The sequence below is a fragment of the Delphinus delphis genome, chromosome 6, assembly GCF_949987515.2.
Source record: "Delphinus delphis chromosome 6, mDelDel1.2, whole genome shotgun sequence".
Lineage (NCBI taxonomy): Eukaryota > Metazoa > Chordata > Mammalia > Artiodactyla > Delphinidae > Delphinus > Delphinus delphis.
In genome coordinates this window covers 34,846,797-34,869,343 of record NC_082688.1, presented here as the reverse complement: position 1 = coordinate 34,869,343, position 22,547 = coordinate 34,846,797, and the positions used below count along the sequence as shown (strand labels likewise).

General features: G+C 52.0%; 1 protein-coding gene across 3 annotated transcripts in view; it reads right to left on the bottom strand.

The window, feature by feature from the left end:
- SHB (SH2 domain containing adaptor protein B) overlaps window positions 1-22,547 on the bottom strand; it is a 137,425-nt gene that overhangs the window by 32,674 nt on the left and 82,204 nt on the right. For 2 of the 3 annotated variants that reach the window (XM_060014481.2, XM_060014482.1), the window contains 2 exons: window positions 18,944-19,159; window positions 1,767-1,938 (listed from right to left, as the gene is read on the bottom strand). In XM_060014481.2, coding sequence (XP_059870464.1) covers window positions 1,767-1,938; window positions 18,944-19,159 — 388 coding nt within the window. Of the gene's footprint in view, window positions 1-1,766; window positions 1,939-4,341; window positions 5,270-18,943; window positions 19,160-22,547 lie in introns of those variants that run through there. The other variant, XM_060014483.1, reaches the window with a different exon arrangement.

Below are 22,547 nucleotides of genomic sequence, written 5' to 3'. Positions count from 1 at the left end.
AATCCCAGAGAGATGAGACGGGGGTGGTGGGGGGAGGGAAGCCAGTCACGACTCTGGACTTGGCCGAGGGCCTTGTTGGGTGGGAACGGGAAAGGAAAGGCAGAACTGCCCTCAAGGGGCCCATGAAGTTCCATCTGGGAGTGGGAAGAGGGTAGGCTGGGCCGCTGACCCCAGGCAGTGATACAGTGTGGAGGGAGGAAGCATAGGGCCAGGAATCAGGAGATGCGCACTCTAATCCCAATCAGGCAGACCTGACAGTGGCCTTGACCTTCTATGAGCCTTAACAGTGACTCCATGAACTGGTTGCTGAGACTGACCCAGGCAGACCTGGTCAGGATGCATGCTGAATAGCTCCCAACTCCCAGGGATCTCTGGATCATATTTTGTTTGTTGATTAAAAAGCTCACAGTTTGATCAGAAATAAGCAAAACCTGCCACCCAATCTGTGTGGCTGTGAGAAGTGATTAACACAACACCCGCTGGGAGCGCACCCCACCTCCAATGTGCTTGATGTAGCAGGCGCAGGGCTGTCACAAAGGAGGCTGCAGCACACGCTTAAAAAGGGGCACAGGAGCACATGACATCATTCGGAAAACTCTGCATCCTGCTCAGCAAGGGAGCATTTCCTGTGAGGGATGCACTGCCGGCTGGGTGAGACCAGAATCCCCTGGGCGGAGACTAACATAGTACATAACACACACAATGAAGTCTCCTAAGGAACCGGCCTGGTGTCAGCTAATCTCTTGGCCTTACTGAGTGCCTACTCTGTGCCGGCCATGTGCTAAGGGTGAGGGGGAAGTGTATATGAGAGGAAAGTGAGGGGAGAGTGTGGGGTTGAGTCATGGAGTTCGAATCCTACCTCTGCACTCTGAGCCATGATATCCTAGCCAAGGCTCCACCTCTCTTAGAGCCCCGATTTTCTCATTTTGCAATAAGATGATCACCCCATTTATCCCACATTCGCTTGTTAAGAGGATGATACACCTGACGGTGCCAGCACAGGATCCAGGACGTGTTTTATTAAGCTCCTGGAGAAGCTCACTCTAGGGCAGGTATGTGGAATGATGAGAAACTGAAAAAGCAGTCTGGGGGCAACTCACAGAGTGAGCGGCAGATGGGATATGGGACTTCATCCTGGCGGTGATGGGGGGCCACTGAAAGTTTCAGAGCAGAGCAGGGACCTGACACCCCAGCAGAGAAGGGAGATGGTCATCACGGTCAAGGGGAGGGGCAGTAAACACTGACCAGCGGTGTTGAGGAGAAGCAGGGAGGGAAAGGGGCAGCAGGGATGGGACTTGGACGCCGATTAAAGCTGGGAAATCTCTGGGGAAAACCCAAGTCAAGAGTGTCCAGGCCTTGCCCAATTAATATCAAGCAGATGTGGGGCAAAACCATCACTACAAAAAAAAAAAAAAAAAAAAACAACAAAAACCATCACTACAGCTATAAAAATAAATCTAATATATAATTAGGCAGCAAGATTTAGTATACATTCAGCTTTTCAAAAACTCACTTGCTGGATGATGAAATTAGAAAGGGGCATATAAGAGTGAGGGGTGCACCATGCGGACGATTTCACAGAACTTCCTACTAGCCAACTAAAGGAAGGCAGGCGACACAGTGTGGAGAGACAGGGCCAGAAATCAGGAGACACGCACTCTAACCCCAATCAGACAGACTTGACAGTGGCCTTGACCTTCTATGAGCCTCCACAGTGACTCCATGAACTGGTTGCTGAGACTGGGCTTTGCTCCCTAAGAACTTACATTTGCTTCTCCAGTGGGACAGCAGGATCCACTCTCTCTGCCAGGATCCCACAGAACTCGGGGCTCCCATGTTTGATGGGCTTGAAGCCCCCTCCGGGAGCTCGAAGCTGGCGCCGCCGGTCCCGGGAAGGCGAGGGGGATGACTGCCGTTTCTCACTGCCATTAAACTGGGCTGTGGGGGAGAGAGAGAAAGAGCACGGTTACCTGGTTACCCAGAGCTCAGCTCAAGGAGTGGCGCATAGTGGGGTCACGGTTGATGGTTCTCGTTGGGGCTTTACAACTTGCAGGCAAAAGGGTTCCAGGCAACGAACAAACATGGCTCGAAAGACGTGGGCTTCCTAAAACGGGACAAGCCTGTGCCATCAGAAACAGACGGTGCATTCGAGAGGCTGGTTGAATCCCCAGAGGCCACTGAGCTCAGCCTGGTCCCCAAAGGAACCCTCCTGCAACCTCCACCAAAGGTGACATGGCACTCCCAGAGGGGGCACAGTCCCCTAGACAGTTCCTCATTTTCTGCCAAAAACCTGTCTCAAAGCGGCTCCTCTCCTCCTCCCATTCTCCCATCCCACCTGGGGTGGCACAGGCCACATCTGCCCCCTTTCTCCTAGGACAACCCTAGAGAGTTCTAATCGAGGGTCATGTTGCATCACCCAAGTCTGCTCCTTGTCCTGGACCCAAGCACCCAGGGGAGCCTGGAGCAGTGTCCGGCACAGCGGAATGGGTCCTCCAGTGTGCCTTCTTCCCGCCCTGGACCTGTGAGAGTGTTGTTCACCCCACGGGCTGGGGAGGATGCCTCTTGAGGGCAGGACCCCGGAGACACCCCACAAAAAGCAGAAAATACTGAGCTAAAACTGGAGTTGCCAGAAGTGTTCCTGGAGACTGGCTAGTCCACCTTGCAAGTTACCTCTCTGGGCTTCAATTTCCTCACCTGGAAAATAGGGATAACGACGGTACCCACCTCATGGGGTTGCTGTGAGGATTCTGCCAGGTGGTGTACAGCCATCTTAGCAGAGCGCCTGGCATGCAGTTAGTCTGTGCTCAGTCAATGCTATTATAAATATTTTCTTTTATTATGATTTATATTATTATTTTTATTATCATGTCTGCTCAGTGTGGACACAGTACTAAGCACTTCACAGAAGCTTCCAAACTGACCTGAGTCCCCCCCTCCTAAGCTGGCCAGTGACTGGCTGTGTGCCTTGGCTAAGCTGCTCAACCTCTCTGAGGCCCCATTCCCTACCTTACCAGGCTGCTGGGGAGATCACATGAGGGACTGCATCCTATGGGCCCAGCATACACAGAGCGCTTAGTAAGCTGGGCCAGGGCCTGCGGAACAATGTTCCCAAGGCCACATCAAGGTGCAGGCCCACGGACACACAATGGTATAAAATCTCCCCCTAACCAGCAAGCGTGGATGTGGCCAGCTGTCCTCCAACACCAGCTGCATGGCAATCAATCTCACATTCACAGAAGGTGCTGGGAAACCCCTGCCCTGACAGTGGTCCTGTCCACGGGGACGGAGGTGAATGAACCTGTTGTGCGTCTCAGGCGCGGAGCAAGATCACGCATCAGGACTGTGAAACATTTCCATCCCTCCAAGACACTCTTCTCTGTTAATCACTACAGAAAACAGAGGGAAGGGGCGAGGGGGTACCTGCCAATGGAAGGCCCTGAACAGGTTGGACGCATGTGTATATGGTCTCTGTCATGACTGCAGTGGGGTCCAGCAGGCTGTCCACCCTAGACTCTCATTCACATGTGCAAGGCACAGTTCAGGGTTGGGGAAACAGCAGTGAGCAAAACAGAAATCCCTGTCTCTGGAGCTCAGGGTCCGAGTGAGGAGAGACAGACGACAAGTGAAATGAGTCAGATCCACAGCACACCCGCTGGTGCTAAGTGCTCCGGAGAAAACAAAAGCAGGACAGGGCAGGCCTCTTGAAGGATGGCATCTGAATAAATGACTGGAGGAAAGGAGGGCCGAGCCACGTGCACATCCGGGGGAAGGACATCCCAGGGAGAAGGAAGAGAAAATTCAAGGGCCTTGAATTTAGGAACAGGCCAAGGGTGACAGAGAAAACACAGCCCAGGGCAACGGGAGGGATTGGGGGGGGGGCGGAGTTTGAGGCTGAGGGGAGTGGGAGGGAGCAGGGCCAGGTCGTGGGGCTCTGGAGGCCTTGGGAAGAACTTCGGTTTGAGAGAAATGAAGAGCCATTCTGATGTTCTGATGGCGGGGAAGCCTTTTGACCTGGCACTTTTTTTTTTTTTTTCGGTACGCGGGCCTCTCACTGTTGTGGCCTCTCCCGTTGCGGAGCACAGGCTCCGGACGCGCAGGCTCAGCGTCCATGGCTCACAGGCCCAGCCGCTCTGCGGCATGTGGGATCTTCCCGGACCGGGGCACGAACCCGTGTCCCCTGCATCGGCAGGCGGACTCTCAACCACTGTGCCACCAGGGAAGCCCAACCTGGCACTTTTTAACAGGATTGCTGGACTGACAAGGGATAGAGGACGCGGGTATATGGGAACTCTCCGTACTTTCATCTCAAATTTTGCTGCGAACCTACTTAAGAAAAAAATTGTGAATTAAAAAAAAAGAGAGACCAAGATGGAAGGGGAGCAAGGCCGAGCAGAGGGGAAGCTCCTGCAGGATGGGCTGGCATGGGAGAGGTGGGTGGAAGTGACCGTGAGAAACCAGATTCCGGCAGAGGCACAGGACTGGTCTGTGTCTTCAGGCTGGAGTGAGAGTGAGACAGAAGATCAGGGTCACTTACAGGCTTTTGACCTGAGTGCTGGAGGATGGGGCTGGCATCGTCCAGGTGAAGAAGACTCACAGAAAACTCTAAGCTCCATGAGAAGGCAGGATGGAGGCCAAGCTCCAACCTCCAGACGCCCACAGCCTGTGATGCCAGGACTGGCAGTGTGGAGTAAGGGCAGAGCGAGGACTGGCTGGGGGCTCCTGCCCTCGTCTCCAGCTATGGTTCTGTCCTGTGTCCAACCACAGGGACAGACAGCAAGATGGCAATGACCTCAAGACCCTTGCAGGGAATACGTCCTGGGCTTGTGTGTCTGAGAAAGGCCTCCTCCATTTGGCTCATGAGCTGGGCTTTCACAGTGGTGACGGGGGTGAAGCTCAGAGCCGGGGCCCTGGCACACATGTCACCGCGGGCCCTTCCCTGGCTTCCCAGCAGCCCAGCTCCCCCACCAGGGCTCCCGCTGAACCACACCAGCCCTCATGGCAACCAGTCAAATGGGGCGTATGTTCTGGGAGGGGGCGTGAGGAAGAGGTGAAGCAGATTCTGACCTGAGCCCCCTAACTTGCAGAGTCCTGGACGGGTGACCGTGGGCAGCGGTGAGCACTGCGATCGGGTAGACAGGTGAGGGCCTGGTCGCCCTTCTAGAGAGCTGAGACTTGATCCTACGATGGGCTGAATGAAGGAACGCCATTCTTCAGACTGGGCTTTAGAGACCTCTCTGGCTGCTGAAGGAGGGTGGGTCTGGGGGCAACCCTGGAGGCAGAGAGACCAGTTAGGGAAGGCTGAATCCCTCAGTGATGAGAGGGATGTGGGAGGCGACTCCAACAGGACTTGATTACGTGTGGGGCGAGTCAGAGAAGACTCCTGTGTGATGCCACACCGAGATGGAGATCGGGGCACAGCAGGGGAGGGGGTCAGGGAGCACAGGGCCAGTGTGTACTTTCCCACGAAGCCTCCCCTCTGCTAACTTTCTGATGTCGGGAGTGGAGAGGAGGCAGTTCGGCAGGCCTCTGGCCCCTGGGGGTGAACAGTGCTGGAGTGGGCAGAGGAGTGGGGGTTGGGGAAGGGGCTAGGCGGGAGATGAGGTTCTAGGCTTAGTTTTGCCACAGGCAGAGGAGAGGGAGAAACCAGATGAACTGTAAGGCACTGTCACCTCTGACAACCTGGGTGTTCCACCGGCTAAAATCAGAATTGGGGGCTCTCTCCCAGTATACAATCCCACGACACACCTCCTGGCACAGAAGGTGAAAAGAGAGGCATGGAGCATGGAACACCGATCATGGAAGGAACCCAAGCTCTCACGACCAACGACCTGGCAACCTGCCTAGTCTCAGATCTCACCAGGTCCCTTTCCAGGCCATGCTCTCTGCCTGTATTACCAGGACACCCTCCCCTCCCCACTGTCCACCTGACTGACTCCACCTGCTCTTCAGGGGTCACCTCTTCCAGGAAGCCTTCCCTGGCCTCACCTCCTTCCCAGACTCCCCTTGATCTCAGCCTATGGTACCCTAATTGCCAGTTTCCTTGTTTGGCTCCTCATGAGCCCCTCAAGGGCAGGGGCTACACCATACTTGCCCCTACCTCCCATCCCTAGAGCATGCCCACAACATAACAGGTGCTCAAAGAATGACTGAATGAAGAAACTTAATGAGCTGCTGTTTCACTGTACTGGGGAAAAATATCGGTTTTCATACCAGATAAATTGGATAAAACCTAATAACGTCCCAGTCAACACTGTAAATCCCCACTGAATTAATTCATACATCCGCTTGCAAGCTTAATAATATAGCCATACATTTTAGAGGGAAGAGGTGGTGATGAATGACAGGCTTAATTAGGCAAATCATTCCACCTAAAGTAAAAATATACAAACTCCAAGTGATTCAGCAGCACAAGAAAAAAAAAAAGTTAAGAACAAAAGCTCCAAACACAACTGCTTTCATTCCTTCTAATTAAGCTTCCCTTTAATCTGCAATTTAAAAAGGCAATTCTTTTAAGTTAGTGATTTTCTGCAAAAGGTAAAGGAAGACACAGCCCTCAAAAGAATATCTGCATTTAGAGAAAAAATATGCCACCCTTGTGAGTTGTTAGAATGACAGTAATTAATTCCACCTATAGGCAATTACAAACAGAAGTCTGAGTTTTGAGGGAGGGAGGGGAGACTCAGACGGGCAGGGCCAGGCCTCTGGAGCCCTTTTGCCTTTGGTGTGATGATGGGGACCAGTACCCTGGTGGCAGTGGGAGAAGTGGCCCGGTTGACAGCTCTAGCAGCCTGTCTCCCGAGAGGGTGAGGTGGCCCTTCGTGATGTCCCAAATGTCCTTCCAAAAGCTCTGGTCTAATGACATGTCTCATTCTTTAAGACCCAGCTCAGATTTTCCGGGAGGCCCTTCCTCCCTGCAGATTAGCCTCTGCCGCTGGTGGTCCCCTTCCTACACGTATGGTAGATTTTATACCAATCAGCCTTGAAGTTGGGTCATTGTCAATGACAGAAGACGGCATTTCCAGGTGCCCATGCGAGCTCTAACCCTCACAAAACCCTGCCACCCTGTGGGCAAGGGAGTGGGGGCCCAGAGGAGGGGAGGAAGAATTCCGCCAGAGTCTCAGAGCTAAGGAGCGGGGCTGGCCGGGCAGGAGCTGTGCCTCACTCATTTAGTCTTTGAAACGACTACCACCTGTATGAAGTCTAGAAGCTTCGAAGGTCTGGCACGAAAGTCCCCCTTCCACAAAGCCTCCCCTGATCCCACCTGCCGAGAGCTACCTTCCTCCTGGGCGGCTCATGGCACTTGGCCCTTCTCTTGGAGCTCAGTGGGCCCCCAGCCAGCCCGGGTGTTCTGCGGGGGCAGCGCCTGGGATTTAGGCCTCTTTTTCCTCTCCAATCTCTTGTCTGTCCCTAAACTGACTGTAGTGCTGGGCATAGAGATGGTGTTTAGTGAATGTTTGCTTAGATGAAGTAAATGTGTTCCTTCAGGATCTGACTCCTTCCTGTTTATCATTCAGGGCTGGCCAGAGAGATCAGGTTCCAAAATGCCAAAGGGCCTCTCAAGCACAGCTCTCTGGGCTCAGAAGCTCTTGCTGGCTCCTACTTCCCTGGGACGGAGAACTCACTCTGATGCTTGAGGTCCTCTGTGACTTGGTGACAACCTGACCTTCCGGATGCATCTTCCCCTAAAAAAACCCCTCCGGGTTCCACACCCACCCCTAGGCTCCAGTCACAAAGAATGGCTGGTCCCAAATCCATCATCTGCCTTCCTGCCTCTAGGACTTTGCTATGCTGTGCCTGTCTGACAGAATCCCCTTCTTCACTATCTCTGGTGCAAAAGTCCTAGCCATTCTTCAGTTCAGCTTTAATGCTACCTCCTGGGGGGAAGTTTTGTCCTAGACACCCCCCCAGGTGGAATTCCTTTCTCCTCTTCTGAACCCCGCCTCCCCTGTCTGTGCCACTGTCTGACCCCGCGCCAGTCTGTATTACAGTGCATTATGTAGGTGTCTTCTCAGAACGGGATGGAGATGGGGCCTCGTGCCTCAGCCTCTTCTGAACTTCCCCATGCCTGACACACAGGCCATGGGCTGCAACAAGGCCAGAGGACAGAGGAACTGCAGCGGCTCAGCATCATGGAAAGGACGTGGACTCTGGAGTTAGGAAGATCCGGGTTTGAACCTTGCCTCTGCCACTATTGTGTGACTTTGGGCAAGACTCTAAACCTCTCTGAGCCTTAGCTGCTTCTTCTGTAGAACAGGGCTGACAACACCTATACCATAAAGGATTGTGGAGGTGGTTAGTAACAGATGATGTACCAAAGTCCAGGCAGGCCCCCTGTATGTGGTGGTCCCTTCTCCCCATGGTCACACCCATGCTCAGAGCAGCTCCTTTTCATGTACTCAAGAAGATAAAGTACCTTGTATCAGAAACCATCTTCTCCAACCTGTGCTGGAATTCCGAAGTTGGAAGCTCCAAGAGGACAAGACATATTCTGTTTTATTCAAAGGCGAATTCCCAATGCCTAGAACAGTGCCTGATATATAGTAGATGCTTAGAATCTGTTGAGTGAATGAATCTCCATCCAGATTTATGGTCAGCAGGACCAAAAAAACTCATTCATCAATCAAGAAAGGAAACTTAGGAGCTGGACTCCCCACCTCAAATTATTTTAAAATAGTTTTGAAAAATGGCTTGACCTTTACTGAGTGCTTCCCGTGCATGGGCAAGCATATGTGAGGATCCGACGTGACATTCTCTTCTGACCCTCACAATGAACTGAGGAGGTTGGTGCAACTTCACCTACATTTTTATGAACGGGGCCTGGTGCGGGCGAATAGCCTGCCCCAGCAGATAGAAGCAGGCTGTCACCCCAGGCAGCGAGCCCCAGACCCCAGTCCCTGTCCCTCTGCTTTGGGATGGAAACACGGGGCAGCCTCCTGGAAACCCTGGAAAGCCTCTAGAAGTGCCTTTCTCTGGGGACGGGCAGGGAGAGAAGAGTCGACAGTCTGCCAAACATCCCCCAGCCCTCTGGGCGGACCACGAGTGTGGATGGTGGCCCCTAAGGACAGGGGTCATTCACAGGGAACCGGAAGGGAGCAAAGGGGGCCCAGGGTCTTGGGTCCCAGGTGAGGCCTGCAATGTGCTCCAGGTTCAGTGGCTGCTTCTTTCTGGCTGGCCTGGAGTCTCCGGCCCTCCCAGTTCTCTAGTACAGGACAGAGTCCTTTAAGCATAAGGCAACAAGGATTAGAGAACTGAAAACAAAACCCTGTGCATGGAGCTCTCAGGTGCTAAAGAGGCTTCTTTAGGCCCCGCGTGGATGAGGTGGGAGTGAATACGGGGCTGACAGGAGGGGCCTGCACAGTGTTCCAGGCCTGGTGTTTGTTCATGGATGTCCTATGACTCTGAAAACACAAGGGCACAGAGAACAGAATGAAGGTGCCCAAGGCATCCCTTCCACACAGTCCTGGGCACTGATTCCTCCACACTGCTGATGGCCGGGTGGGTTTGTAGTGGGGGGACAGGCGGGGAGTGGGGAGGGCAGGGGTGCAGAGGCATGGAAGGGGCTGCAGCCCAGGCAGTCATAAGCCCCCAAGAGGGGGCAAGGAGGGAGACTGCGCATTGGTTTGGGCAGGTGGGGGGCCCTCATGACCCAGAGTGTATGGAAATACCACAAGCTTTCACAACGATGAGCAAACACTTGCACTTGACTAAAACTCTGTTCCTATGACAACGGTCCTCTGTTGCTTCAACTTTCTAAACATATGTTCTGCCTCGTCTCGCCTGCTCCTCATAGTAAGACAAGTATTAGAATTCCTATTTTACAGCTGGAGAAACTAAGGCCCAGAGAGGTGAAGCCCTCTTCTCCCCTGCAGTTCAAGAGCAGGCCTCACTCTCCCCTCTGCCCGGTTAGTGAAGGCTGTGCCTCCAGGTAGGCTGTAAGGTGATGGGCAGCCTAGCAAATGTTTTGGTTTGCTTTTCCAGGATCACCTATGACAGGCCTCTGTATTCTCCTTGCAGACACATGCAGGCCCCAGGGCACCAAGCTGCCACGTCTCGTGGGCAGTGCCTGAGAACAGAGGTTCTCATTATGAGAGGGGGCAGTGGTGGCTCCCTGAGAAGCAGGGCGTGGGGAAACCCACTTGGGCTCCAGGAATCCCATCTGGTTTCCAGGAACACTGTCCATGCATGTACACCCAAGCCTGGACTGGGGAAGGAGGGCCTGGCATGAGGGGCGTGCCTGCATCCTCCTATTCTGCACCCCAAAAAGGAAGCATGGACACCGCTGCCTGGTGCAAAGACCCTGCCCCAAGGGCTGCTGCTTGGCTGCAGGAAAAGTAGGGACAAATCCTGATGAAAATGATGAAATGACCCAAACGCAGAGGCCTTTACAGCTGATGAAGCAAGCCACCTCCACCATCACAACTCATTTTATAAATGAGGAACAAGAGCTGCAAAAGGGACTGACTTGCCCCATGTCAACAGCCAGATTTGAACCTGGACTTGAACCCACGTCTTCTGAATCCCAGGAGCCTCTAACAAGTTCTGCGCAAATCCTGTCTACAGTGCAACAGGTTCTCAAAAAAAACAATAGTAATGATAATGATACCAAAAGCCAGCCTCCACTGAGCACACTGACTGTGCCCCTGACTCCTGGCACCAATTACCACCTGGTTTTATAGACGAGGAAACAGGCAATTTGCCCCAGGTCATCCTGCTAGCAAGGGGCAGCACAGGGCTTTAAATCCAGACCCTCCAACTCTCCTAGTTCTGAGCTGGGCTCAGTGTCAGGTGTCCCCTCAGGTCTGATGTAGTGTGTCTCCTGACACTTTAACCTGCAGACACCCACAGACACTTAGAATCAATCCTAGGGCCTGGGAAAGGGACTTCCCCCATCCACAAGCCTCTGAGGACCTGCAGGGAGCAGGCTGGGCATTTGTGGAAATGAGTCTCCCCTTCCAGGAGTCCCAAAGCCCCAGCCTAGCTGCTTATATGTTTCTGCTGCTGCCCCTCCACAGATGGTGGTGGGGGAAGGGAGGAATGACAGGAGGGGACAAGCAGGTGCATGGCTCTCAAGGGTTTGCTTGCCACCTACTGGCACACCAGTCTCCTCACTCACAACATGGCATCCGGACGCACGGGTCAATCCTCAAACACCCAGGGACACACTCTCGGCCTTGAGTTCAGACCAGGGGCTGCAACCGCAGCAGACAACAGCCACTCACAAACGCCCCTCTTCATGCAGGTCCCTCACCCTCATCTGGAGAGAAGACAGGTATACAGCACGAAAGAATGATGTGAAAACGTATCACCTCTGTGTGAGCAGGCTGCATGATACCTATGTATTCTGTGTCCTGAAGAGAACTTGGGGTTGGTTTTCCTGAGACGTGATTTATTCAATAATTTAACAAATATCTGTGTGTTCGTTATGTGCCAGGCACTGATCTACGTGGGGACCCAGGTGTGAACAAGGCCGGCAGAGTCTCTGACCTCACAGAGCTTAAAAATCTCTAACCACACAAAGATCTCTGACCTGCCAAGCAGAAGGGCAAAGATATTCTACTAAACCTTTGGGTTTCTTCCACACAGGAGACAAACGCACTTGAAGCAAAAACATTCCTATCAATATAATTAGCAGGCAAACCAAAGCTATGAAACACCAGTGTTTTTCTCTTTTTTTTCTCTGTTACTAAATGAATTCATTCATATGTCAAACAGAAAAAATAACTGGAAAAACCTGTCCCTCAGCCAAAGGAAGCGAGTGATCCCAGTTCTCTGTTTAAAGCCCCCTTCTCTCTGCAGACCTGCTGTTCACACGTGTTAAACATTAATTACAACTGTTACTCATTACATAGCAAAAAGCTCCGAGTACAAACACAATTGTTAATTTCCTCCCAGGCCCAAGGCATTCTGGGAACCTGAGCAGGGGGCAGGAAGCACTGCCGGAGCCCCAGTGGGGCCAATGGTAAGGAGAAGGTGGTATGTGCTGGGTGTGCCAGGTGATGGTGGCAGGTCTAAGATTCCCCGTGGAAACTTCTGCAGAGTCCGAGCCTGTTTATTCTGAGTACACAAGGATGAGTCATGGGCTTGGTGGGAACAGTGAGCCTGGAGCAGGGTCTGATGGACTCAATGTCAGCACTACCACCTTCAGAGCATTTGTGTTTCACAGTGACTGTGACAAGTCACAAGCTCAGCACAAAGTGGGCACAACTGCTTCTGCCTCCAGAACAGCCCAAGCCACCTTGCCCGAGCACAGCTAAAGAGAATGTTCAGACCTGCCCTTTACGCACTCTCAATGTCAACACAGCAGTGGAGAGAGCCTGAGCTGAGTTCATTAGCTGTGTGACTGTGGGCAAGCTGCTCACCCTCTCTGAGCCTGAGTAGTGTCATCTGTGTGATGACAATGAAACCACACCCACCTTGCAGAACTTCATAGGGTTAACCTGTGCCAGCCTCCTAACTGGCGCTCACTAGCTGTTAATTGCCTGCCCCTCCTCCGTCATCCCCTTACCTTCATAGGATTATTTTAAATTAGCCAACTGAACTGGCTCAGAGATGACTCACAGTTGTTTAGGAAACAGACATACCTGAGACCTTACTTTCCCCTTTCTCTGCCCTTTGAGCCTCACTTGATGAGCTGGGAAAATGTCAAAACTCAAGAGGGTGCCTGCCTAAGGGGGGACCAACACAGCATTAGCACCCCCCATGCTGACAGTAACAAGTGTGTATCTGGCGGTTCCAGAATAAACCAATGCACACCCATACGGGATGTGGTAGGAGCACAGAGGGGACCCAGCCCAACCTGGGATGAGGGTGGGGAAGGGACTGGTCATGTCAGGGGAGGCTTCCTGGAGGAGGTGGCATGGACACCACCCGAGCAGAGCTGTGACACCCCCTCCCTAACTCCTCCCTGACCCCAGCACCTAAAACATAGTATGTACTGAGTATACTTCAGGTTCTCAAAGTGGGGTCCCCAGATCAGCAGCATCAGCAACACGTGGGACCTTGCTAGAAATGCAAATTCTCATGCCTCATTCCTGGAACCTACTGAATCAGGAACTCTAGGGGTGGGACCCTGTAATGTTTGATACTTCTTCCAGGTGATTCTGCTGCACGCTCTGCGCAAACCAACCAATCAACAAACGTGTCAGAACCAGAATGGGGAGGGAGGGCTGTGGGGGAGAAAGGCAGTAGAGACCCTCTCACACCTGGGGACCAGTGGCCCAATCCTCGGGAGGCACTGAATAAAGGATGGAAGAACCAGGTGGTTCATGGTGAGAACTATTGCTGGAATCGAGATGGAGTATTTCCTACAGAAGTGTTGCTTTCCGCACTATCCATGCCTCTCACTGCCAGGAATAACTGGGAATGAACTTCATAAATGGGCCCTCTGTGCCCCCGAGTCCCTCTTTATGCAGTATTGTTTTAATATATAAAATTAAATTTGACTTAATACAGCAAGCCTTCCCTGAGTGCCAACAACCGTTCTCTCATGTGTGACCCTTTAGAGGTTACGAAGTCTTTTCATCCAATTTTTTCCCTTGATCAACACAGAGATCCAGTGTGATAAGGATTGTGACTATCCCCGTTTTACAGATGGGAAAACTAAAGCTCAGGAGACTGAACAGCCCGAGGTCCCACAGCAGGTGAGTGGTGGAGCTGGCATGTGAACTTGGGATTGTCTGACTCTGGTTACTGTTCCAATGGCTCCCGACACCAAGACACTGTGTTGAGCTTTCCAGGGTGGAGACACTGGCCAAGGAGCTAGCGCGGAAGCCAGACAAGTACCCAAAATACATATGTTCAGCATTGAGTCACAGGTCTGTCTTCTATTTTCACTGGGAGGCAGGCCTGTTTCTGGCTGAACCCAGGACATTGCCTGAACAGTAGCTTCAAGGTAGACAAATCTCCAGACGATGAATCGAAAATGAAGTGACTTTTGTTTCTCCTGCCACTTGGCACCCTGAGCCCAACCCTGAGCAGGCACTCTGATCACTCGCTTCCCAGAAGCAACTGCAAATCATTAAGGATGTAGTTTTTAACTTGACCCATTGAATTAAAAGGAAACGCTGATGTATCCTCCGTGTACGGCATGACTGCTATGAGGTCTCCAGCAGTCCCCATCCCTTCCCCGGGCCTCAGTTTCCCTAGCTGGACAAGGGGGAGTGGGATGCCATGGGTGGGGACCCCTTCCTGTGCTGAGGGATGGCAAAGAGGACCAACCCGTGGGATGGCTCTGGTCACCCCATGCAGGCATGAACCTCCAGAACTTGGGCTCCCACAGAATCCTCAGCTGGAACTGTTCCAAGTGGGAACATACACTCTAGGCACGTATCCTACCAGCTGCAGACACAGGGAGAAACTGGTGCAAGGGCGATGAAAGGCGTGTGACATTTCCTGTGGGCTCTGGGAGGGCGAGGGCTCCAGCCACATTATATACAGCATCTTGGATGGTGTCAGAGAGCCCAGACATTGACAGGGTAAGGGCTTGGGCTCTGGAGTGGGACTTCCCAGGTTCAAATCCCGTCTCTGCAGCTGACTAGCTATAGGCTCCTGGGCAATCATTTCTTCTCTTTGGACCTCGGTTTTCTTATCTGTAAAAGGAGGAAACTAAGGTCCCAGGGGGTGGTTGTGAGGATTAAATGAGATAATGCATGCACAAGTGTTCTGTAAATACCAGCACTTCCCCAACGCAGTGCCCTTTTTTAAGCCCCACCAGGGCCCTCTGCAGTGGACACATTTCCCAGGTGAGGGAATAGAAGCCCCAGGACAGGTTCAGTCCCTGTCCTTCCAATGGCCCCTCAGAGATCTGAAGACTCCAAATCCATGTCTGCTTTGCCAGGTTATCCACCCAGCTCCTCGGCCCCCTGCCTGTGTGGCCACCTCCTGGGCAGGATTCCTTTGTCCATCCCACAATTCGTGCCACAAAGCCCAGGGGCTGGTCAGACAAGCTGCGTCACCCCCAAGACAGCGTGGAATCACCCAGGCTGCTTCTCCTGCCCCACGCTGAGCAGGGAGCTGCAACGGGGGGCTGGACCTGCCGGCTGTAAAGACTCCAGGGGGCGGTGAGTGGAGAACTCACCCCCTGGAGAACTGAGTGGGTGGAGAACTGCGTCCAGCCAGCTCTGAAGGCAGGTGTTTCTGCTGGGTGGCAAGGGGGCTGTCAGCCTGATGGAAGCCACCGCACCGCTCTGTTCGCTGCAGCTGGTGGTAAAACTGACTGGGCATCTGTCCCGGGGCTGGGATCAGCTCAGGCCATGTGTGTGGCTTGGGACTCTGGTGTTGGATGGGTGCGGGCAGGGGTTCTGGCTGAGGCCATCACCAGCCTCCTGGAGGGAGGGCAGGCAAGGGAAGCCGAGGGCTCCTGGGGAGCTTGCGGTGTCTCTCATTCACCTGGCCACAGAATTCTGAGAAAAGGGAAGACTATCATTCCCGAGAAGCTAGGACCACCTCACACCCTGCAAGAGCTGTTTTCGCGACAACCGGGAAGGGATGATCAAGCCTTCCCGAAAGGCTGCACTGGCTGAGAAGGCCTACTTCTGCGGAGAATGCCAAAGCATCCCTTTGAGAACAGCCTCATTTCACGAATGCAGTGCAGGACAGCACTCTGAAAGGCGGAAAGCACTTCTGCTTCTTAGACTGAATCACAGAGTAGTTCAGAGGCCTTCCCTTCTCCTGGCCTTTGACCAGCATGCTGGGATCCTGAAGGAATGAAGCTTGGAAGCAGCCCTGGAGAGGGCTGCAGGCCAACCTCCCACTGCAGGGCAAAGCCCTCCCAACACCAATCCTGCCTCATTCAAGCTTCTGCGGGCAAATCTTGGTGAGAGGAAGCTCACTATACACTTTCAGGTGTACCTGAAATTCTTACCACTCACTGTGACCCTAAATCCCTAGGACTCCTTCTTGGTGGGCCTACCTCTGCCCTTTGGGGGTCCCCACAACCACACACCTTCGGAAATCTGAAAACACTGACCAGGATACCTCATGTAAGCTAAACAGGCAGAATCAGAATACAAGGGATGCAGGGACTTCCCTGGTAGTCCAGTGGTTAAGACTCTGCGCTTCCACTGCAGAGGGCACGGGTTCGATCCATGGTTGGGGAACTAAGATCCTGCATGCTGCGCGGTGCGGCAAAAAACCAACCAAACAAACAAAAAACAAGGAATGGAAAGAGATGCTAACGATACTGCCCAATGGATTCTACCACGGCTACAGATCCTGCACCCCAGGCTCTCGGAGCCCATCACAGGGCTCCCGAGGGCCCAGAGAAACTGTGTGGGGCATTTCAAACAGGTATTGCGATAAGGAGGACGAGGCCCAGCCCAGCCTGCCTTGCTCCCTGGCACCACCAATGATGTGCTAAAGCGCGTGCCACACACACTACTGATTCAGATGGGAACACTATCCTTTGTTTCTGAGCAGCCATCCTTCTGGGTTTACAGATGGGACCACGGCAGCACTTTAGCAACCTAATCGAACTGTTTCAACTCGTCCTTATTACCTGAGAGGTGGCCCATCCACCTCGTTCCACCTGCACTTTGGGGCTAGGAGACAGGAGGGTGCTCCTTGGCTGCAATGCCGTACCTGACAGGCTCTGTCCACAGATGTGGGGAGGGATCTGGTCAAGACTAAAGGCTGGTGCTCACAGCATCCCTCCAGCCCAAGTGAAACAGCTTCCTTCTATGCCCCAGAAATCAGAACCGAGCCAAAAGCTTCTTGGGGAAAAGCACAATCGGTATCCACCCCAGAGCAAGACACACAATTGATGAGGTAAGTGACTTGATGAGACACAGGTGGGGACATGAGTCTGAGTCTACTTTCTATCAGCAGCCTAAGAAGTTGACCTATAATGACACTTGTGATAGCAACTCAGCAACATATAACCAAGTCCACAGTGGATACCTGTGGCTCAGAAACTTGTCTGGAGACAGTTCCATCTAAGACCTTGTGATCCTTTGTGAAAAACTAAATGTATAGTAGTTTTAAAACTAGCTTTGGGCAGAAGTGGGCAAGTTCTGGTCTGAGAGGCTTCTGAAGAGATGATGTCCTGTAGGGTAAGGGCTTTTCACTTTAACATGCCAGCGAATCACCTGGGGGTCTTTTAAAACAGATTGACTCTGCAGGTCTGGGGTGGGGCCTGAGACCTTGCATTTCTCACCAGTTTCCAGGTGATGTGATGCTGCTGGTCCAGAGACCACATTTTGAGCAGCAAAGCACCAGACTAGACTAGAGCACCTAAGGTGACATGACCTGCAAGGTGGTCAGTCCAGGAGAGGGTGAGACGCCACACCGCCTGGAATGTCATCTCTTGCCATGGGCCCTTGGTATCTAGGACAGTTGTCACATGAGCCCTTTAGCCCTTTAATCAAACTGGTGTTTGTGAAGAGCCACCTCTGGGACATCATCGGCTCCGTTCTAGTTCCTCCCACACCCGGGAGGAGCACAGCCTTGTCAGCCATGCCAGTGGACAGGCCTTGGATTCCCTTGTGCCGAGGGCAGAGGAGGCTGTGAAATGCACGGGAGAGACCTGAGGTGACCAAGGACCTCAGCCACATGACTACTCTCGGCTCTGGCTCTTGACTGGCATCAAGGCCTGGCAGGCGGGCCCAGCACCTACAGCACTGAGTCTATGTGGTGAGGGAAGTGCCCCACCAGAGTCACGTGCAGGAAGCTCCACAGGCTCAGAGAGGCAGCAAGGAAGCCCGTGGGACGTGTGGCTGCGTACCAGGAGGGCTCACAGGGATGGCGAAGGAGGCACAGGACTTTTCCAGATAGGACACAGCAGGGAAGGCCACTTAGACAGAAGGCATGGGACTGCACAGCGCGCTACATCCAGGGAACTGTGAGCAGTCTGTGCTAGAACAGTCAGAACTTCGAGCGAGGGGATCAAGATGAGTGGAGGGCAGAGGCCTCACTTTGGGGGGCTAGGAAGGGAGGGAGGGTCTAGTTGTGCATGGAAATGGGAGATTCAAGGCAAAATGAATCTTAAATAAAAAAAAAAAACTCCCTTTCTGACCTTCAATGTGGTAAGAATTAAATTACTCACTCGATGTCTGTTTATATGCCTAAACTCTTAGAAGCATAAAAGTGTTTTTGCATCTGACTTTTCCCCTCTTAACATTAAACATAAGCATTTCCCTAGGTTGTTATAAACTCTGTGTCAACATCACTTTGTAGTGGCTGCACAATATTCCATTTAACCGACCCCCATTGCTGGACATTCAGGTCATTCTCCATCTCTCATGATCATCATGCCTTTCCTGTGCTTTAGATCATAACCTCAGCCTGGATCCTAAGGACTGGGGTTAGGATCAAAGGGTGTGTACATAGCTTAGGACAGGTGACACATGTGGCAGACTGCTCTCCATACGGCTGTGGGAGAGGAGAGGCACCTGAGTCATTCAAGGGGCTCTAGGCCAGGGGTGGGGTCAACTCCTGAGGTCAGGATGTGGCCACGGCCTGTGCTCTGTGGATGGGCTCGTGCTGAAGCTGGGACAGGAAACGCAGCAGCCCTGGATGCATGCAGGCCTGTAGCAGCTGTATGACAGGATGGAGCCACTGGGCTCCACAAGGCCCAATAGGAGCCACTCTGCAGATTGATTTTCTTCTAGCTTCTAAGATTTCCTTCTGAAATCTGAAATCTTGGCTTCAGTGAACTAGAGCATTACCAACAGGACCAAGACAGAGTCAGACAATGAGATCATCTGGGCTGTCTCTGGGGATTGGGGGAGGGACTGGAACGGAGACCCTGGAGGCCAGACCCAGGAGTTCCCCTAGGCCTGGCCTAAGGGACTTCCTCCAGGACCCTCCTCATCCTTGAAGGGCCCAGCTGTACTAGAAACCCTGTGGTTTACCTGAGCAGGCAGGGACCCGTGCACTTACTCCCTTTACAAAGGTGAGTGCCATGTGGGTCAGCGGCCGCCTCTGGGCAGGGCCACTGGCTCCTTACCTGCCAGAGCTGGGATGGTGACCCGGTTCCATTCCCATGGCTGGTCGTATTCATCAGCGGGCCTGTCGTCATCCTGGGGCAGCTTGCTCTCCCGCAGTTGGGGGCTGACCGTGCTCTCTGAGTCGGAGTCCATGCTTGGGCCCTCGGGTTCGTAAGGGGTGTCGTATAATTGGATGCCTTTGTGCTGGGACCGGACGCTTTCCTGCCTCTGAAATTCTGCGGTCAAAAAGGAAGGAAGCAGAGATGTAAGGCATGCACAGCACGTGCTTCCTCACCTGGGACCCACCAGGTGACGCCAAAGGAATTCAGAGCCGCCAGCCAGGGAGGTGGAGGCTGTACTTAACTTCTGTCCCACCCCTCGAGGGCGGGGTCTCTGCTCTCACTGCTCAAGGCTTCCTCACAGAGATCTCAGGCTCTGGACCAAACAATAGAACGAGAAGCCTCCCTGAGAAGCCTCCCTGCCACCGCCTGCAGTCTTCAAGGGCACGGCGCAGAAGTGAGCGTGATGTTCCGGGTGTGTTCTGACACCAGCCCGGGACAGGCAGAGCTCTCAGCCCCATCGCTTACGGAGGCGGGGGTGGTCTTCCCACTAGGGCAACTCCCTGGTCTCTGGACTTGTCACTCCCTAGCTATAAAACGAGAAGATTGGGCCAAATGACCCTCAAGTTTCCACCCAGCTCACATATTCATTTTAAAGACCTACGAAGCCAAGAACCACCCCCAGGGGACGCAGGGTCACTGATTTTTCCCCTACAAAGCCCCAGGAATGACCCTTTTCCTGCATTTCTACCTCCCCCAGGGCCTGCCTATCTTCTAACACACTGAATACAGCCAAGAAACTTGAGAGCAGATGTCCAGTTTCACTTCTGAATAAGGAAGGAAAGCTCTTAATCTTCTGGAGAGGATGCCAAGGCCTGGCTCCAGTGTGGGCTGAGGGGCGACCGCCCATCTAGATGAGGCCCCAGACAGGGCATGTTCCTTTCAGCTGCTGCTTATTCCTGAGAGGCCAGCAGTGGCTGAATGATGGATTCCAGGATGATGCTACGATCAGGTGCTTCCTCCTCACACAGGGGCACTTTTCTTGCTTTGATCATAAACAGCCACTGTGCGCAGGGCCAACGTGAGGACAGGGGGAAAGGAGGGGGTTCACTGTTGAGGCAGCTCTCGGCAAACCCACTGTTTCCAGAAGAGATACAACGGGCACCTAAATCACCATAATACTCTGCAGCAAAGGGGCTGCTGCAGGGCCTGGGAGGGATGAGACAGGAGGAGAGATGACATTTGAACTGACAGCTCTGACAAGTGGAAACAGGAGAGGGACAGGATTCCCTGTGGTAGGACCAGGGCAAGCCAAGGCAGTGCAGCTGGAGAGAACGTGCTCACTGCCCACTTTCTTGTTTTATTTGTAACATGTATATAACATTTGCCATTATACCACATTTAAGTGCACAAGTCAGTGGCATTAAGTATATGCACACTGTTGTGCAACCATCACCGCCATCCATCTCACGAACTTTATCTTCATCCTAAACGGAAACTGTCCCCCACTAACTCCCCATTTCCCCTCCCCCAGCCCCTGGCAACCACCCTTCCACTTTCTGTCTCTATGAATTTAACTACCTAGGTACCTCATATAAGTGGAATCATATGGTATTTGGCCTTCTGTGACAGTCTTATTTCACTTAGCATAATGTTTTTAAGGTTCTTCCATGTTATAGCGTGTGTCAGAAGTTCATTTCTTTTTAAGGCTGAATAATATTCCACCGTGTGTCTATTCACTGTCTACTTTTGCTGGAGCACCAGGTCCAAGGAGGTGGGAGAGGGGTGGTGGGGCTTGATAAAAAAGCACTGAGGGTGGTGAGAGTGAGCTATTTAAGTGGAATCTCGAGGCATTCTCCAAATCAGAGGTCCAGTGCCATAAAGATATAGTAGAAACCCACAGGAGTCATGTGCCTTGAAGAGCAGTTGACAAAACACATGAATGACGTCAGCCTTTCTGAGAAAGAGCATTCTTTTAGGCTGGGCTTCATGATCCAAGGCCAGCTCATAGGGTCGACAAAAAATCCACCTCTGCGCACAGGCCCTGATACAACACAAACTAACCAATGCTGGGTAGTGACCTTTAGTGATGACATTAAATAGTGCTGTGGTAGTATCTCCCAAACTTCACTGAGTTACATACCGACTTCATGATTTTGCTGTTTTCAAGTACCACCTGGCTTATTATTTACCATTGTTATTGATGTTGCCTCATTTTTTACAGTAAATAAATTCACTTAAAAAGGAAACTTTTAATCACCATCCCATAAGCCATTATCCTTACCAAAAACAGATGATAAACATAAAAAGAATGAACAAGAACAAAACCAACTAGGTGGGTGCCACTGCCAGGAGGCAAGCCCAAGGCTCATTTTCTCTCTGCTGAAAAGGAAGATGGCAAGTACTGGAGAGCTGGTGGGGGCAGGCGGGAGGTCTAAGCAGCAAACCAAGATACTTTCTTTGGCAAACAAGAATAACCTTCTCTTTTTAGAAAGAAAGTAAATGAAAAGGGAAAAACCTCACTATGTGGTTCTCAGGCTGCCTAAAATCATGTCTCCTCTGAGAAGATGTCCCTTACTTTGGCAAAACACGTCTTTATTGGGTCCCATGAGTAAACTGGGATGATTTATTAGTTTTGAGGATGATGCTTTCCTTTTTATGGGGGAGTAAGAGGAGAAGAGAAGAGCTATAAAAGGCAGGACTTGGTCATTTTAAGGCGAAGACCAACTGTAAAGTACTGGAGACAACTCTGTAAATTACGAAATCTACCAAAGTGCTTGCTTTGTGGGGTCATCATCATCTGCATCCACTGCCGCCCCTGGTTCTAAGGAGTGCAGTCTAGCTTCCTGCCTTTGGAGAATTCCAAGGGACAGGGACATTGGGAATGCAGCTGACAGGCACTTTGCATGCAAATCGTCATTTAATCCTGGGCCACAAAGCAACTCGTGGATGCACTTCTGTGGGCCCCCAATAATCATGAACATCCTTGCTTTCTCTCTCCCTCTCACACAGAGCCCAGACGCAAACAGATATTCCATGAATGTGGGTGGGATAAATGAATGACAACTGACAGCCAGAAACCCCTCTTTACCCCCAAATTCCAATTTATGAAAGTCCCTGACTTCAGTGATAATGTACCTGGAACAATATGAAAAATGCATATAGCCCAGTATTACACAATATTCAGAAGAGATGGATAGTCTACATAAACACTAGCTTAAAAGGAAAACATGTGCAGGGAACAGATTAGCTATTAAATCAGAGGGACTTGGGCATACACCTCTCAGACAGGATTTATTGTCCCCAAAGCATCTGCACCTTACCAAAGCTGGGTTAGTAATGGCATGCAGTTAGGGTAGGGGATGTTATGATGGTAATCATTAAAACAAGCTTCCCCCCTATTACATGGTGAATTCAAATTTTCATTAAGGCCTCAACAATAGGGAGCAGTTAAGTAAATTACGGCATGCTAACTGGATGGAATATTAAACAGCCATTAAAATGATAAATCTGAAGATTATGTAGCTACGTGGAATAGTGTGCATGAAATTATGCTAAGTTAAAA